Source organism: Hemicordylus capensis, chromosome 3 (genome assembly GCF_027244095.1).
Source record: "Hemicordylus capensis ecotype Gifberg chromosome 3, rHemCap1.1.pri, whole genome shotgun sequence".
Classification (NCBI taxonomy): domain Eukaryota; kingdom Metazoa; phylum Chordata; class Lepidosauria; order Squamata; family Cordylidae; genus Hemicordylus; species Hemicordylus capensis.
In genome coordinates, this window is record NC_069659.1 from 240704244 (window position 1) to 240719741 (window position 15498).

At 42.4% G+C, this 15498-nt stretch overlaps 1 protein-coding gene across 2 annotated transcripts in view; it reads right to left on the reverse strand.

Annotated features, from left to right (window-relative positions):
* Positions 1-15498, reverse strand: part of PRKG1 (protein kinase cGMP-dependent 1) — a 1007212-nt gene that overhangs the window by 18510 nt on the left and 973204 nt on the right. Inside the window, exons 11-14 of one of the 2 annotated variants that reach the window (XM_053305274.1) lie at positions 13872-14011; positions 10756-10845; positions 4040-4181; positions 793-956 (exon numbers count right to left, since the gene is read on the reverse strand). In XM_053305274.1, coding sequence (XP_053161249.1) covers positions 793-956; positions 4040-4181; positions 10756-10845; positions 13872-14011 — 536 coding nt within the window. Of the gene's footprint in view, positions 1-792; positions 957-4039; positions 4185-10755; positions 10846-13871; positions 14012-15498 lie in introns of both variants that reach the window. The other variant, XM_053305273.1, reaches the window with a different exon arrangement.

Here is a 15498-nt window from a genome sequence, read left to right on the forward strand (position 1 = left end):
CTCACACGTGAATGTAAAACCAGTCTGGGCTCCCTTAGCCTGGTTTTGCATGTGCGTGTGAATAGCCTAATTGTGTTTTGTAAACTTTGCTAATGCTGTAATTATGGGCCCCTATATAATGGCACCATGAAGTTACATCAGTTTGCCTTGGATGAGTTCCAATACTCATGTGGGTAAAGAAAGGGAGTGTATATTCCCAATATTTAGGGACATTGCTTGGGACCAGGCTTTAACTGTTGTTTTGTGTGACATCTGAATCAGCCCTCAGTGTTTCTGATAAAGAGTGGATTCCCCTTTTCCGTTTTTATAGCAGGGTTTTGAGAGGACAAAAACCCTGTACAGATTATCCAGAGAAACTGTGGGTTCCAGCCTCTATCTGTTATGTGCTGTGGCCACCATGTATTGAACCTGATTGTTGTGTATGCTGCCATGAATCCATGTTTTGATGAGTTCATGGTGAAGTGAAAACAGACGGATTCTGCACGTGGCATCTGCTGTATGTAAATGAGTTGCCAGAAACTGGCAACTGTAAAATTTAAAGTTTTGCCATGTGCCTTGGTTGTTTAGGCCAGCTATTCCAAACCCTTTATTCCTCAGAACACTGATTGTAAAGCAGTGGAAAATAATAACAAGCAGGGCTCAACAGTAAAATGTTCAGACTTTTTTGTTGTTGCCATCACAGCATATATCAGCTCTGAACCTCCAGTGCTCCTAATCAAAGTGACAAAGGCAGAAGTATTCCCTAATTTGCTGATCTATTTTTATCAGCAGCTCCCATTCCAATGCCCATACCTGCCAGTCAGGAGCTCATACATTAAGATTCCCAGTGACCAGTAGTCTGCTGAAATGTCATGACCTTTGTTCAGGATGATCTCTGGGGCTACATACTCTGGAGTTCCACAAAAAGTCCATGTTTTCTTTCCAAATCCTATTTTTTTTGCAAAGCCAAAATCGACCTGTGAAAAGAAGGTTCACACACCATCAAGGAAGAAAATAAAGAGCAAATCTGTGGGCACAAGAATTTGGGGAGATGATTCTGTTTTGCTTTGAATAAACCACTTTAGAAGGAAAAGTTTCACTGTGGGAATATTCTCAAGTAAAAGTAAGAATGTCGATTGTCATGTTGGGCTGCTGCAGAAATTCAAAGGAGAGTAATTTCCCCCCCAGATGTAAGATTTGTTTAATTTTGAAGATATAAGGTAAGTATATAACAGTTATATAAGCTTTCTTGTTTTATACGTGATCAATGAACTGTCAGAATTTTGCCTAGGACCTGGGCCACTTCAACTACATCGGTCAGAATGAGCATTCAGCCCAATATGTTTATTGTTCACACAGCTCTCAATTTCCAGTTTCAGGAGGCATGGGGAAGTTTGTGCTAGAATAAGACTTGACCAAACTGAAGTCATGTGGCTTGCAGGCCATACGTTACCTGCTCCTGATTTAAGGTACTTCACATGATGCTGACATTAAATGACCATACAAGTTCCTAAGCCATTTTTTTTGCCAGGATCCTCTACAGAGATACAGGCTCCCTGGGGTGTTTTCCTTTCTACTCAAGGGGAAAAGTGCTCACCAGTGTTGCAATATGATGAAGGCAGTCTGGCTTTGCAGAACCGACTATGTTCTCCTCGACTTGCTATTGCAGTGACCTTCACTATTTTTAGACTATTTTACAGCCACTGAGAGGGCTCATTCTGCAGAGGCAGGGGGGAGAGAGTGCATGCGAGGGCAGTGGTGGGAGGCAGATAGATAGATGGCATGCTCAGGGACAAGAAGAGGAGGGGAGTGAGAGAGAGAGAGAGAGAGAGAGAGAGAGAGAGAGAGTGCATGCAAGTGCAGTGGCTGCACAAGCGGCTGGGGGGCGGGTGGGAGACAGCACAGATGATGACAGGAGGAAGGGAAGGGGTATGTGTGAGAGAATGAGAGAGTGTATACAGGGACAGGAGGAGGAGGAGGAAGTGGGGAGCAAGAGAGAGAGTATATGTGTGGTGGCAATGGGGAGGGAGAGAGTTCACAGCAGCAGGACAAAAGCAAGAGTGAGTGCAGTGGCTGAGGGGACTAGAGGCAGCAGGAGAAGGGGGTTTAGGCAAGCCAGGGCCCACCAGTGAAGCAATGAAGAACAGTGTGCTATTGTATCATTACGGCCTACTCCAAATCCATGTACTTCCAGCCACATTTGTAATAGTGCAGGGGGACTAGAAAAGTTGCAGCTTTATCCTTCTTGTCCTTCCCACACTCCACTATATTACTTGACTTCTAATAGAAGAACAAAAATTCTCACTGGGGATGATCCAGAAATTCAGAAGAAGAAGAAAAAAACTTAGCAACATTCTTGAGTATGCCTACTGGGGAGTTTTGCCACACACACACACGAAAGAGTTCCCTCCAAAGAAAGAAAAGCGCGTGTTCTCTCTCTCTCTCTCTCTCTCTCTCTCTCTCTCTGCTTTTCCTCCAGTGAAAGCTCCGTTCAAAGCTTGGTGCTCAGATGCAATTTGATGATGTCAACCTGTGTCAGCACCCAAAATCTAGGCCTGGTACATTACTGCTGCTGCCTACACCTCGACAGTGCTCCTGTACTTCATGGTGCCTGTGGTGGCTGTGGCAAGAGTCAGGCCTTGCATTGTCTGAAAACTGCAATGATGGTGTGCTACAATGAAGTCATCAAATTGTGTGGGTGTAACAGCTCAGTCATGTTAGCGTCCCTCAGTCTAGAAATACTCTGGACTCAGCAATAATTTCCAGATAGGATTCAGTTCCAGCCCTAGATCTAACTAGGTCCAGTATCTGAACACTGGACCACTGATAACAGAAAAGAAAATGGCACATTCCATTTCTTACCAATATGAATGATTTGTGCTTCTTGGAGGAGGCAAAGCAAGGCAGGTCAAGGTTTCAGTATCTTGGAGAGGTCCAAGCAAGCAACTTGCTCCGATATGAACCAGAGGTGCACTAAGACCCTTAATCCTTCCAGGCTCAGATCTCCCTGCCTGGACAGTGGAGAGATTTAAAGGGGCAGCTCTCTGGCCTGGAGTCTTGCATTCCTTGTCCACTTGTTCATGGCTCACTGCCAGCAGCAGTATGCATGCTCAGGGGAGTGTGAGGCCTTGACAACCAGAAAGCCTATGAGTGGCTTGGACTCAGGTGGTTGTATCTCTAGGATCTCCAGCTCTGAAGTCTTTGTCTCTAGGGTTTCCTGGTTGGCAAGCCCGTGCTCCTGCCCATTGTTGGGGAATGGGTCTGGGACTGGCCCTTCTAACTTAGGAACAGAAGAAGCTGCTTTACACTGAGTGGACCATTGGTCCATCTAGCTCAGTATTTTTTACCCAGACTGGCAGCGGCTTCTCCAAGGTTGCAGGCAGGAATCTCTCTCAGTCCTATCTTAAAGATGCCAAGGAGGGAACTTGGAACCTTCTGCATGGAAGCATGCAGTTGCTCTTCCCAGAGGGGTCCCATCTCCTAAGGGGAATATCTTATAGTGTTCACACATGTAGACTCCCATTCCAATGCAAACAATGGACCCTGCAAATTCATGCTTCCTAACACAAGATCAGCACTCCTCCCATAGGCAGACTTGATTGCTTTCTCCTTATCAAGGCTGGGCTCTTAGCTAATCATTGTAAGTCCATAGCAATTATATAGGCCAAGCTAAGGGACTAAAATAATGCAATTTTCCCCCCTGAAGAAATAACTCAAGTATGACTTTTTAAAAAAGTAACACATTTTAATGAAGATAGTAAGTTTTATCAAGCTCCAGAATCATGCAGTACAACTATTGTAAGCTTCAACGTTTGCTCATTTAACTCCAAAATGGTAAGAATAATTTGTTTTTATTAGTTCTCTTTATACATCGATTTGTCCTGAGACTACAGAGCTGACTACTGTTGCTCAGCTAGAAGCACTGTTTTATGACTATTATAAACCTGTTTGAGACAGTACTTTGTAATGGAAGAGAAGACAAAGTCTTAACTATAATGCAGTGGGCATGACATGGCAATATTTTCTCACTGCTTAGAAGAAAAATGTCTTGAGCACTCACCAGTTTGGCATAACCTCGATGATCTAGGATGAGGTTTTCTGGCTTGAGGTCCCTATAAATGATTCCTTTGGAATGCAGATAGGCAAAAGCTTCTACCACACATGCTGTATAAAATCTGGTTGTAGAATCTTCAAATGAACCTCTGCTTAGGAAAAGAATAATGGTATTATTTATAGAGTATTTTTTCAGCGTGTTCAAAATGATTCACACAGATTATCCTAGTAATCCTTACAACAAAATAGTTCAGTATTTTTGTCCACATTGCAAGTTGGAAAGCTAAGGCTGAGAGAAAAGCAACTTGTCTATGGCCACTTAGTGAGTTCATGGCAGAAATTGAGTTTTAACCTGTGACGTCATTGGTCCTTGTGCCTTAGCTATTATACTCCATTAGCTGTAGTCATGAATACACAAAGAAAGAGAATTATAACAAAGAGTCTTGTGGCATCTTAAAGACTAAAACCAGTTATGCTACTTTAGGAGCCAAGGGCCACCTCCACTCATACAAACCTATCTGTTCACTCAGGTCATCTTCTCAGGCGTTGTTCCATACCCTTCCCACCATCGAATGTGCATTGCAATGGGTAGCTATGCAATACAGGGCTTACTCACTGGCGGTGTCTAAATTGTGGAACTCCATTTCAAAGGAGATTCACCTGACTCCTTCATTAATGTGGTGCAGAGGTCTCTGATATTTCAGGAGGTGTGGGGGATAATAGATAATTAATCATTCCCATGTCCACTGGATTCTTGTTGTGCAGTACTGTACATTGCTGGCTTTAACTGTCTTGTTTTTTATATTGCTGTTAAGTCACCTTGTGGTTACTGATGGATGAAAAGATGAGGTATACATCTTTAAATCAATAATACATTGCATACAAGAATCAGTTATGTTGCATGCCAATTTTAGCAAGAAAAATAAAATGCTCCTGTAAATCAGAAGTGGACAACCTTACATTTCATTTGGGTACCCACTTGACCCTTGTGTGGTTTTCAGAAGCCACAGTGGGCTTCAGATGGAAGGGGAGATTAGCAAAAATGCTCTTTTTTGTAACTCACATGCACTGCCAACCTGCATATTAGTTAGTAAATTATTTAAATACATACAGGATTTTAAGTGTGGGTATGATCGCACTGACCTCCACTGGCAGCATTAAGTCTTACAAATAGTTTGACTATGTTCAGCACGTTCTGCCTATTAAACCACCTGAAGGGCTTGTGGTGTCAGGAGAACATATTTCATATATTTAATGACTTCACTGTAGCAGCCCGATAGCTGCCAGAGAAACCGTACTGTGAAACAGCTGTAGGGCTATGATAGAATCATATTTCTCGGCTTGTTTGCTTAGTTCCTGAAGGCTTATGATTTTTTTTTAAGGCCACAAATAACTTCCTCACATGCTGCACTTGAAAAAAAATCTGTTGGGAACAAAGAGTGGCACTGATATCATAAGCTTATGATGAGCATACCAAAGGGTCTGAAATAATTGCTATACACAGTCAGCTGTCAAACTAGCACGGAATTTCAGGAACTAGAAATATTAGACCATCTCTTATTTACACTTGGACCAACCTCATTATGATGGTAGTACACTGTTTGTTGGTAAACTGTTTGAACTTATTTAACTTGCTTGAAGAACAATTTTTTGGACAGATATTGCAGTTGCAGATGTGTTTACAATCACCTTTCTACTCTCATTTGGCCTAAGTTCATTGTTGAGTACTCACTTAAAGTTAGACTCAAACTCAGAAAGGTTTAGCATTGTTAAATACAGTATAGTTTCTAACTAGTTGTAAGGTAGCAAAGGAAATGTTTGCCTATGTTTGAAACACAGATTCCATAGAATCTAGGTTATATATAAATACACACACCCACATGGAAATAGATTGGAAAATAATTTAAATGGCATCTGCTCTTAATGAGTACAAAATTATATTTAATTGCTATTTAAGTATCAGTAATATATTTTAACACTTTCCATTTTCTTGAAGTGAATGCCATTGCAATTAAGTTCCAATACCGTGTTTTGGTTATAAACATAAATTAATGGTTTAAGGAAGTAAAAGATATATCATTTTCAAAGCTAGATGGCAGTAGATACCCTGAGTATGAAAGGAATAAGAATTGAAAAGGAATTTCAAAGGCTTCTGCAGCCTTTTTGAGTTTTTAATTTTTCAGTACTAACTCTTGGTAATTTTTTAGCACTTAATCTGCTGTCTGTACCCATGCACTTTGGGTTTTAAACTTGTTTTAATTGGATTCCAGTTTTTAACCCTATGTTTTATATTGTTTGGCTGCCTGTTTGTCTATTTTTTAGTTTTATATGATTTATTGTTGTGAGCCATCCTGAGCAGCATTGTGCTGACAGGATATAAGTATTGCAAATAAATAAACTGAAATTTAACTTTCTTCTATATTTATTAAAAGAGTGGATTTTGTTTTCAAGATGCTTGTAAAAAAGTGGAAAGGTAAATTGTGACAAACGAGCACTATAATATATTCTTTCCATACTGTGCTATTTATGTTACTTACTAATTCTGAATATGATACTTTCTATACAATTTTATTTCCATCTGATTTTGGTTATAACAATTTGTTTTTACTTCCATGATTTCTTTCTATTGCTAATTTCTATCCATTGCTAAATACACTGATACACAGTTATTTGTCATTTATGTTCAGGAGGTGCTGATTTATGTATGAGTGGCAGTCCTCATCGGGGTATGCATACAGCCACCCACTCTCATTCAATGAAGACATAAGGGGAAAGTGGGATTGTGCTTTCTGGCCATGCCCCAATCACAGTGTGCCCCTGATATCCACATGATGTCCACGTCCCCTCAATATCCATATGTTCATTGTTAACGTGAAATATACAGATAGCAATTCCCATGACTGGAGACTCTGATTATTTACCTTTCACATTAACAGAGAATGCATGGACTTCTGGGGGGCATGGCAAGCACTGCAATCTTGCTCTTGGTGTGTGTGTGTGTGTGTGTGTGTACGCGCAATATGAATTATTGCATACTAATTCATAGCTGAACATGTGAACTGCTTCCATTGAAAACTATTGTGCTTTGTCTCTGATATCAGATCTATGAAAGCTCTTTGTACAAGAAATTCATCTTTCTTTTTGGTTAATGACCCCATCTCTCTGTCTAAAACCAGTCTCCCAGGGCAATTTACTTCATGATTCTGGGAAAACATCTACCTACCTTCCTACGTGCCTACCTACCTTTTTATACCACTCTTTGTTTGAAGACCCCATATAAGACTAAAACAATCTGTAAAAAATGTAAAAAGCTAGACACTAAAATACCAAATCTCCATAACAGCTAAAGCAGTCAGATGAAAAACAATTACTATGGGCTGGTTCAGACGAGACATCAGCTGCAACATGCAATCAGGATAGAATTCTGCTGAGAGCACACCTGCCACCTCCTTCACTGGAGGACATCCTGATTCGCATTCAGGGTGTCCCTTAATCACATGAGAGGGGATTCATCTGAGTCGCCCCTCCATGCATGTTTAACCTCTGCAAGCAGGGTTTTGGAGCCTGTGTAGAGGGGTGCTTCAGATGATTAAGGAATGCCCTGACAGCATATTGGGATGTCTTCCAGTGATGTCAGGGCAGGCATGCTCTCAGCTCAATCCCAACCTGATTGTGTATTGTGACCAGCATGTCATCTGAACTAGCCCCCAAAAGAATCAACCACAGAGGTCAATCTTAAGGTCAGCCTTAAGGTCAGTCTTTCTAAAAACCAAGAATGTTTCACAGCCATCTAAAAGTTAATGAGGAACAAACCTAGTGAGCAGTCCTTATGTAATTAAAATGCATATGTAAGCTTTTAGTCACATCCTGGTTATTAAAATATTAAAATACAAGATTATTTACTTATTCAGTTACCACCCCATTATTTTTCCAAGAACCTCAGAGAGGCGCTTCTCATGATCAGTGAGAAGAGCTGGAGTGGGTTAGCGGGGAGAGTGGGCTTAGCCCGCTCTTCCCGCACACGAGCAGGCAGTCTGCTCTGGGCAGCCGAACCAGCCGCCCACACGACTGCCCGCTCCGTTACGGAGCTGGCGGGGGCTGGGAGGATCGGGGGCCACACAGCCCCCCAGAAGCTCCAGCATGCCCTGTGTGAGCATGCAGGGCATACTGGGGAGACCCCCAAGCTGGGAGGCTGCTTTTTAGCCTCCCGGTTGGGGGTCTACTTGTGAGTCGCCACACTACAGAGCTGCGCCGCGGCAACACACGAGCACAAAGACAGGGTTAGCGGAGCGCTTGATCTGCTAACCTCAGCTAAGGGTAGGGGCAATTAAGCGGGTTACCTGCTTGTAAACCACTGGGCTTGCCTGCAAGCCCGTTGGTTTACACGAACAGCAAAAATCGGGCTTGGCAATCCTAGCAGGTGATGAAATGGTCTCCACTATTTTATCCTCACAACAACCCTGTAAGAGAAGCCGAGAAAAATCGACTGGCCAGTGAGTTTCACAGAATTTGAACCTGGCTCTCCCAAGTCCCAGTAGGGCACTTTAACCACTAACCACACTGATTTACAGGGCGTTTAGCTACTTACAACCAAGATCATAAGTCGAGAGGCTTTTTTTTAACAGTTATATCCTGCTCTTCCCGCAAGAAGCTCAGAGCTACAACCCTGTGAAGTAGGTAAGGCTGAGAGAGAAATGAGTGGTCCTCAGTCATCCAGTGAAGTTCATGGCCTCCTTGGGCCTAGCCCAGCACCCTAACTACTGTATCACACTGGCAACTTGTTCTACACATTCATGGGGCCCCACCCATACCATATGATAAATAACTTTTGAAACTAAGAGGAGTTTCAAAAGCCGTTGGTCTTCTGTTCAAAGGTGGTGGTGGGGGAAATGTCAAAATCCCACTGGATGCATCTAAAACTTTGGACAGATTATTATTATTTAACACACTTTTATATAGTTACAGTTTTGATACAGATTTAAAGTTGCTCTTTGTATTCTGGTCATAATCTAAACCAAATATTGGCTTGAGTTTGGAACTTACAGGCCTGGTTCACACAACCATGAATCTTGGTTTCATGTGGGTGACCAACACTGACATGATTATTTCAACTCATGGCAAGGTGGTTTATAGTACATTGGTCTACACAATCATACAAATGTTGCACATTAAACCTAGGTTCAAATAACTGTGTGAAAAAGCCACGGTCTCCATTCTTAGAACCGATGGTAGTTTCTATGGTCAACATAGCTGAAAGCATGCTGCCTATGGTGAAAAGCATTGCAGCGACACACAGGCAGTTGAGCACTATCTTCACTGTTGCGTGTGTGTAAACCCTGTCTGAACTGTTGTGGAACAAGGCTGTTCAGCTTAACGTTGTGCAAGCACAGTTGTGTGATGTAACATGCATTATTTCCATCATTTTAAATTATGATGATACTAATAATAATACTTTCAATACTGTCAGGGTTTAGAAGGCTTGTCCAAACCAGAGAGGAGAGCTGGTCTTGTGGTAGCAAGCATGAATTGTCACCTTAGCTAAGCAGGGTCTGCCCTGGTTGCATATGAATGGGAGACTAGAAGTGTGAGCACTGTAAGATATTCCCCTCAGGGGATGGAGCCTCTATGGGAAGAGCAGAAGGTTTCAAGTTCCCTCTCTGGCTTCTCCAAGATAGGGCTGAGTGAGATTCCTGTCTGCAACCTTGGAGAAGCCGCTGCCAGTCGGCGTAGACAATACTGAGCTAGATGGACCCATGGTCTGACTCAGTATATGGCCGCTTCCTATGTTCCTGTACCTAATCCAATTAGGCTCTACCTAATCCAATTTGGTACAGAGAGTAATTGTTTTTGTAATCAGCTCCAGAGACTGAAGACACGTCCAGATGGCAGCTGCCCTTGTTCTTGGCTAGGTATTGTACTGTGCAACTGAAATTTATCTGATTTATCAAATTTGAAGTTCAGGACAAAATAAGTGAGGTTATCCACAGGTTGTGCTGAGAGATGTGTCTCGCCTGATGTCCAATATGGCCAAGAAAGGATTTTATCTACATCTCCATTGTCCAAAGCTGGCATTCTTTCTATTGCACAGCCCTAGTGTTCCTCCTCCATAGCTCTGTAAAAGGCAGATGCCTCTTCCTCTTTGGTCAAGGCAGGTAGCTAGACTATGCAGACTGCACAGAGTGTTTAGGTCCCAGTCATCTCTGTCAGCTATGTGTGTGCATAACAAATTGGCTTAAAAGTCTCAGTGCATAAAGACTGCAGAGAGCAGACATACTGTATGCATGCATATATTTCCCCAAATCAGTACAGTAGATGTACCGTGATTTATACACAGTAGGTGAGAAGTACTCACCACTCACTTAGATAATATGAACAATTCTAAAGCCCAAGCTGTGGAGGAGAAGTGAAAAGAGAGCAATCAGAGGCTCCTGACAGGATGCCGCTAGTTCAGCGGCTATCATATTAAGTGGTGCTTCTTGTCATGCGGCATTATAAAGTAATGGGATGACTTCAGTGCCTTTGAAAAGGCATGCAAAATGTCTCATTGGAATGAGTAATAGGTGAAGCTGGCTCTCAGCCAAAGCCTGGACCTTCAGACCTCTGGGAAAGGCTTTAGGATTCAGAAGGTCTTGCTGGGGATGATGCAGCTTGAACATGTGACCTCATTCTGCAACAAAGATGGATTTCATTTCATATGAAGAAGAAACACATAAAATCTCTTACCTGTCCCTGAGAATTGTCCAAAGCTCTCCACCTAAACAAGCTTCCATCAACATGTATAAATACTTGCTGTCCTTGAATGTTCTGTATAGCCTATGGGGGGTGGGGGGATAGGGAAGGGGGGGAAAATCCTCAGTAATTTGCAGGATTTGAGTAGTACCTACTGGAATTTGAGATATTAAAGCCATATAACATGCAGAACTGTTATAGGGATGTCTACTGGGGCTGGGATCACAGTCTCCATAGAGTTTTGCAGTAACACCATTTATGAAGAAATTAAATAGCTTCGTCATTAGATTCCCAGCAGCAGCACATTAGCCCCCTGTCCTGACAGTGCTGCACCAGACAGATCTTGGCTGGACTCAGCATAGACAGCTCTCATATTCAATTGCCTTGCTTTACAAGTAGTAAGCGACAGGGAGAGACAGTTATTGCCTGAGCAAGAGGTAGAGTCACACACCTTTGTTCCATCTGTCAGGCATTAAGTGTCACTTTAGCTGCCTTAGATGTTAATAGCGGAGCTATAGGGGCAGCATGTGGCCGACTATCCCCATCTCAACGTGTTGTTGCTCATCTTTCCTGCTTTGTTGTATAACTCATGGTTTTAATGCTTTTATGTAAACAGCTTTGGGAAGTTCACCTAAAAAGCAGAATATAAAGTAAATAAATAAACCAACAAACTTCAGTGAAGCATGGCATGTTTGAATACTCCCCCAAAGGAAGGGGACCCACCCCTCTCGATTTATAAAAATGAGCCTGTCAGGATGCAGGGGTTTAGTGTAGCTTTCTAACAGAGAGGTGGAGATCATCCTCACAACCGGGCGGGCAGGACGGTGGGGGGAAGGCTTCCCAAACCTTGCCTCCCCATAAATGATCCTCAGAAGGTGGGTGGGAGCATGCTCCATGCTGCCACACCATCAGCCCTGCTCTGGGCCGCACAGAGCAGGGCCGATCACTCCGAGGCTGGGACTCATGGTCCTGGCCTCCGGGAATCCCACAATGCACCATGCGAGTGCACTGTGCATTGTGGGGATTCCCCCCAGCAATGGCTGGGAGCCGCTCCTGTGCCAGTGCCGCTAGGAGCAGCTGGTACTCGCACATGCGCAGCGCAGTTAGCCCGAGTTAAGGGCACGCTTGCATCCTTAACCTTGGCTAACTGGTGGGATCCATAGGCGGATTTGCTGCTGCAGTGCCACCAGTACCCACATGGATCTTGGTGGTTCTTGCCGGCAGCCATGCTGAGGCTTGGCTGCCTTAGCCCTGTCTTGGCTGCTTGTTAGAACAGCCTCCTAGTCCACTATATGCAGGGATTTTTGCCGCAGGGGCGTGCTCAAGCATGTTTTTCTACTACATACTGTCTGATGGGGTATAGTCCAGAAAATGCTACAGCGGGTGATTCTATAGCATGTCAACCTCTAACCAGCTAGATAGCATCAGTCAGTAACGGTACAGCATGTCTGAATTATTTTCAAAACAACAGAAAGTGTAGTTTGTACTATTCGCAATGTTGTGTTTAATGTGAGGCGAAGAAGATGGCCCTTCTGAGAAATACGTGCAGCATGACATATTACTAGTGGTTTGACATTACTAACACTTTTCGAGACCACTTGGGTGAGAAGGAAATGCTATCTGTCCTAGTCCTTTTAATCGTAGATAAGTTTATCCTTCAAACCACAGTCTGCAAATGTCGTTCTTTATTTTGTTTTAATAATTTCAAAGAAATGACACAAAGAATTTTCTCATCTTTTCCACAGATTTTTTTTTAAAAACCCATTAACATTTAGAGATCAAAGGAGAATTTCCTCCTTTTCACCCCAAGGATGAATAAGAGGAAAAATCCATGTAATGAGATAAATGGGATCAGATAACATGCTTCTTACATGCCCAGCATGCTGCAGAAGGTTTGACCTAAAGTTTCTGACAAATCCCAGAGTTTCTGCTGTACTCTCTAACAACTGGGTACATTTTCTACAACAATGTCCTAAGAATCCTATTATATATGCAATGAAGAAAAGGTGCACACAGGCTATAGCAATATTTTCTTATTTCCCCCCCCTGAGTTAGTATATAATCATATTAAAATAATTTGCTAGAGAACTTTGGAATTTTGAAAGAAGTTGCCCAGAAATCAAGTGAAGAAGCTTCCCCTGAAATATAATTTCATAGCACCCTCAATATAGAATTCATAGAATCATTTATAGAGATGACCTAAAGAATGATAAAAGTCAACACCTATAGAGGCAAGGGCAACATTCGGGATCTAAAACCACCTTAATGGTCGTTTGAGATGAAAGGCAAGAGAAAAGGAAAAAATATCACATAGCTATAAGCTGTCTATCTAGGCTTTTCTGGAAAAACAGCTAGTGAAGAAGTCCCTACCTGTACAACCCCTTTGCCTAACTAAGGCAAAGAAAACAGGAGTGGTTAACATGCCTTTATACAGTGCCAGAGCATTCCCAGAGTGTCAGAGTGGTACAGTTTGTATATGGTAAATTATCTTTCTAACGGAGTACAGGTATTTCATGAAGCAAAACCACTGTGCAAAAGGCACTGTGTGTCTTTGCTAGACATATCATATACAGGTTTCTGTATATCCTACAGTCCTATATACACTAACCTCATACGTCCAACTGAACACAGCTTCTAAGTAAACATGAATAGGATTGTGCTGTTATTTTGTCGGCTTTGTTTTTTATTCTGTTTTTTTACTTATCGATTGCCTTAAATATACCATTAAAAGGTGAGTAATAAATTGAAAACTCTTTGACCTAGGAATGATTCACACCCTACACACATTCCCCCTCCCCTTTTCTTCTTATTCTGCCATTGGTCATGAGTGCAAGGGAAGGATGCAGGGTACAGTGTCTATGTTTGAATTGTGTTTTGTGCTTTTGCGTTTCCTCAAGTGTGCATGAGATTAACTGGCACAAGTACATTAGCCGTCCAGTGTTCTGTGTCACAGCTTCCACACAGTGGTTGCATCTTCACGATGGCTTACAGCATAGACAGGAGTGAACTGCAATATTTTGAATAGATGGGATTCATTCTATGCTGGTATAAGAGAGGGGCTGAAGAGCATGTACCCTGGGAAGTGCGTTTATGAAGAAAAACAACAGTACCTCACAATGAAATCTGAGTGAGCCCCTTGCATGATCTGCTTTTCTGAGCGTATGTGCTCCTGCTGTCTTGTGTCCACTATGTGGCGCTTCTTTAGAATCTTCATTGCAAATGTTTTTGATTCTTCACTTTTCAACTGGACCTTGAGAAAACAGAATGTTAGGAAAATTGCATTTAGTGGACATCATCACTAAATACTCCCACAAAGAGGTATAATCCAAAACTTTTAAATGAAGATAAAAGTGAATATATTTTAACATCTATAGCCTATATCAGAGGCCATAAAATTGCAACACCCTCCCCCCGCTGCAAAACAACAACTTGGTAGTACAAGCAAACAGTATGATTAGTGTCAAAAATATTAATATTTGTGCTTAAAATGCTGCTGTATTTGAAGGACCCGCTTTTAGCCCTTGCCAGCTGCCATCTTGCCAAGTCTGTGCTCTGCCTCCTTATATGCTCTGTTCCTAGTGCCAGGCCCTCTTGCAATGGACTACTATCAACCTCTTGTTTTCTTGCTTTTATTTTGTGTGCTAATTCAAAAATTCTTCAGTTCATCCCTGACTTCATCCTGTGAAATGGATGATAGAGATGTGCACAGAACCAATTTTGCATTTTGTTTTGAGTTCAAAACAAAATGCAAATGGCTGAAATGTTTCATCGAAACAGCAGTTGACTGGTTGTTTCCAACAGAACAAAACTTGAAGTGAGTGTTTCGGCCATAGGGAACAAAGGGGAAACTAGAAACACACATTGTTCCCCATGAGTTTGCTCCTAGGGATGCCAGAGTGGGTTGGCTGGTAGGGCATGATGGATGCTACCTACCACCCAACCCACAAAAGGATTCTATGGGAGTTTGGGGGAAAAGGTTAAAAATTGGTTAAAAATTGCCTGCTTGCCCATTTCTTTTATGAGTTGGGTGGTAGTTAGCACCCATCATGCCCTACTACACAACCTACTTTGGTGTCCCTAGGAGCCACCCATGGGAAATTATGGGGTGTTCTGAGTTCCCCAATTGTTCCCTATAGCTGGAACAAGCTGCACTCAGAGTGCACAGAAGTTTTGCATTGCAATTTGCAATGCATTTTGCAACCCTGCCTTGAAAAACACTGCAGAAGCAGAAACAGTAAAAGGGAATCAATCTGTCCCTCCTGACACAGAACACACATTCAAAAACAGTCCAAAAATGGCCAAAAAAGAATCACTGACCAAGAATCCAATGCCAGTGCCTGCGTTGCAGTAACATCACTGGCTCAAGTTGCTCTCTCTCACAAAATTATGATTCCTTACTTCCTAGCACTGTCGATTTCTTGCCACAACACTATCTCACAAATAAACCAAACCACAACTCAAGGAAGGCAGGCACCCAAGTTCTGCCTTTGTCAATCTGAGATCCAGTAAAAACAGATAGTTATTGCAGTAATAGCACAGCGTATTATACTCAGTGCTGGGAAAATAAAACCACAAAATCAAACCTTCCTTCTCTCCTGATGTATCCTGTTCAAAAGAGGCACACTGTCTCCTGGCCCCTTTGAATACATTTTGAAATTACCTTGAAATTCCCTCCTTTTGGACTCCATTGTCTCTCCCCCTTCCTCCCAGCCAATGGGGACACAGTTGCCAATGACA